The sequence below is a fragment of the Malus sylvestris genome, chromosome 10 (genome assembly GCF_916048215.2).
Source record: "Malus sylvestris chromosome 10, drMalSylv7.2, whole genome shotgun sequence".
Taxonomy (NCBI): domain Eukaryota; kingdom Viridiplantae; phylum Streptophyta; class Magnoliopsida; order Rosales; family Rosaceae; genus Malus; species Malus sylvestris.
The window spans coordinates 31,887,587-31,891,028 of record NC_062269.1 but is presented as its reverse complement, the minus strand read 5'-3'; the positions used below and the strand labels follow the sequence as shown (position 1 = coordinate 31,891,028).

At 40.4% G+C, this 3,442-nt stretch overlaps 1 protein-coding gene across 1 annotated transcript; it reads left to right on the top strand.

Annotated features, from left to right (window-relative positions):
* Nucleotides 1-396: 396 nt before the first annotated feature.
* LOC126585270 (uncharacterized) lies at nucleotides 397-3,431 on the top strand. Its single transcript, XM_050249674.1, has one exon. It carries the CDS (start codon nucleotides 1,827-1,829, stop codon nucleotides 3,204-3,206), a length of 1,380 nt encoding a protein of 459 aa, XP_050105631.1. The 5' UTR covers nucleotides 397-1,826; the 3' UTR covers nucleotides 3,207-3,431.
* The last annotated feature ends 11 nt before the right edge of the window (nucleotides 3,432-3,442 follow it).

Genomic DNA, 3,442 nt, shown 5'->3' with positions numbered 1-3,442 from the left:
TATTTGTTTTCTCGTGTATATTGACACTTCTTGTGCAGGAAAATTAAGTTTAATTAGGAAAACTAATGAAAAAATGCTTGAAAACTTTGAGTTTTAATGATAATGACAAAATAAAGAGTAAAGTGAATAGTACCAGATTTTTGTACTAAAAAGTCAATCCTGATACTATTCACTCTAAACCACATTTTTACACTAAAAAATCAATCCTGATACTATTCACTCTACTCTTTCTTTTGTCTTTATCGTTAAAACTCAAAGTTTTCAAGTCATTTTCATTAGTTTTCCTGATTTGCATTTGAAATTGAATCTCCTCATGAGAGATGCTTTTATCAACAATAATCCTATTTGGGAGACGTAATCACTGTTAAAGAACTTCAAAATGAGACACAAGTTGAGATTCACAATGCTAAAATTTAAATTCCAAAGAGTTAAGTAGGACTCGAATTGAGTTTTACATTTGGTTGCATTAAAAAGTCACATAAAAAACCTTAGTAAACTTTTCTCTCCTCGCGAGTCTTTCTCTTCGTTTTGTGAGTCTTTCTCACTGCTTGTGTGAGCTTTCAAATTCCGTCAAGTAGATTAGCCGACGGCCCTCGCTTTGACAAGGGTCGGTGACTGTCCCTTTTCTTTCTCATTTTCCTTTCCTTCCATCTTTGTCTGCCTGCTTTTCCCCATATTTTTCAACCCAATTTTCATTGTTCCCCAAACCTCCTTGCCTTTGATTTAACTGCCCCTAACCCCAGATCGGAAAGCCCCATTTCTCATCCCTCCATTCCACAACTGTCCCGATTTGCAACCACCTCTTTCCGTAGTGTTTCGCAACTTTATTGGAGGGTGTGTAGAGCTCCAGGTTGGGTGTCCACACCACCACTTTCCTTGTGTCTGCCGTTCTCGGCTCCGCTGCCCGTGGGATGTAATTTACCACTGGCTTCCTTTGTTTTGTGGTTTAGATCTTTGTTATGGTTACTTGTGGATGTTGAATATTTCTTTTCTTTTTTTATTTTGCGGCTTGGAGTGGCTTGATCTCCGGCATCTACTGGTGGTGTTGGCTGGTGTTGAGTTGGAGGTGCTCCAACAACAGCTGGGGATAGTAGGCTGCTAGGTTTTTTGTTTTGTGTTAAGCTGTTTTGGGCTCTTAGAGCAATTCCACCCCTGTGGACTTTGCGCCAGCACCCAGCGCATTTATCCACTCAAATGAACAGTAATAGACTGGAGTGAACAGTAATAGGCCAAGGCATCTCCACCCCTAAAAAAATGCGCTGGCACCCAGCGCATTTATTTGGTGTGTTTTTTTTTTAAGTTTATTTCGGATAAGATTTTTAACCCATTTAAAATAAAGAATAAAAAAATAAAATAGTTTTAATTTCGGATAGGATTTTTAACCAATCTCGTCACGCCACGTGTCATTATCTGAACGTACTATTTTGTGAATAGATTTCCGATATTATTTTCAACCAATCCCGACACGCCACGTGTCACTTCCATGGTACAATAATTTAGCCAAGATTTCGATAAGATTTTCAACCAATCACGTCATGCCACGTGTCATTATCCGAACGTACTATTTTGTGGATAGATTTTCGATAATATTCTCGACCAATCCTGACACGCCACGTGTCACTTCCGGTTTACAATAATTTAGCCAAGATTTCGATAAGATTTTCAACCAATCACGTAGTGCCACGTGGCATTGTCCAGAACCTCATCCTTTCTTTTTTTGTCCATATAAACCCTACATCCCTACATCCATCCTCACACCAAGCTCAATCCTTCTTTTTAGCTAAGAATCCTTGTTCATCATTTTCAAATCTTGAGTTCTTATTACAATGTCTTCTTCAAGAAGGGTGTATAAGCAGTTGCAAGAGCAACAACAAAGGTTGTTGGCACAACAGGCAGAATTGGCCAATCTCGAGGAAGGTGGAGGTGGAGATGAGGCTTTCTTCATGGAGGAGGATGAGGATGATCACCATAGAAGGCAGAAGGCCTCACATTCCCGCCGTGTCATGGAAGTCGTGGGTCAGATAGCCAAACCAAGACGTGTTGCAAACCTCGATAGAAAAAGGGAAAAACGAGGTAAAAATCTATTGGAAGATTATTTTATTCCCAATAGCATATTCCCTGATCATGTTTTTAGACGGCGTTTTAGAATGCAACGACATTTGTTCAACAAAATCATGAGTGATATTTGCAACCATGATTCATACTTTGTGCAAAAAGAGGATGCTTTTCATGTTCTAGGTCTTATTCCCGAGCAAAAAATTACGGCATCCTTGCGAATGCTTGCATATGGAGCATCTGCAGATCAAGTGGATGAGATCGCGAGGATGGGAAAAACAACTGTTCTGGAGTCCCTGATGCGGTTTTGCTCTGCAATTGAAGCCCTCTACACCAAAGAGTACCTCCGGACACCCACGTCAAGGGACATGCGAAGGCTTCTGAGGAAGGGTGAGATGCGAGGCTTCCCTGGCATGATTGGAAGCATCGACTGCATGCACTGGACTTGGAAAAACTGTCCAAGTGCGTGGCAAAGAGCATATGGCGACAGAAAAGGAGCCAAAAGCATCATTTTGGAAGCGGTGGCTTCATTTGATACATGGATTTGGCATGCTTTTTTTGGTGTTCCAGGAGCTCAAAATGACCTAAATGTCCTTGCCCAATCCCCAGTGTTCGACGAACTGCTGCAAGGAAACTCGCCGAGATGCACATATTGGGTTAATGGTACCCAATACGAGGGATCATACTACCTTGCAGATGGCATTTACCCAAGGTGGTCAACATTTGTCAAAACAGTGCCACATCCACAGACTGAAAAGGAAAAACACTTTGCAAAATGTCAAGAAGGGTGTAGGAAGGATGTCGAGCGTTGTTTTGGTATCCTGCAAGCTCGTTGGGCGATTGTCAGGGCTGCAGCTAGAATGTTTGATGTCGAGGCTCTTCGATCCATCATGATGACGTGTATTATTCTCCATAACATGATTGTTGAAGATGAGTATGATTATGATGTCGTCGATGAATATGAGCCAGATCCGATGAACAACTCAAGAACACGTATTTATTGTGCTCATGATGGGACCGAAGATCCAGTGCAACACGAGCCGTTGGAACGTGATGGACGTTACAATGAATTGATCGTTCAGCGGTACACTAATGTGCAAGAGCCATACTGGCACGTAACCCGCCAGAATGACTTGATTGAGCACCAGTGAGGATTGCATGGAGGCGAAGATAATTAGAATGAGGCTTGTGGTTGAAGAATAAATTGTATTTTTTTTAAGTTTAAGTAATTCTATGTAGTGTGTTTTGTTTTTAAGTTTATTTGGTGAGTTTATGTAATTCTATGTAGTGTGTTTTGTTTTTAAGTTTATTTGGTGAGTTTATGTAATTCTATGTAATGTGTTTTGTTTTTAAATTTATTTGGTGAGTTTATGTAATCTTATTTCAT

Bases quoted from the DNA above. Each gene is read 5' to 3' on its own strand.
- LOC126585270 (XM_050249674.1), top strand. From the start codon at position 1,827: ATGTCTTCTTCAAGAAGGGTGTATAAGCAGTTGCAAGAGCAACAACAA.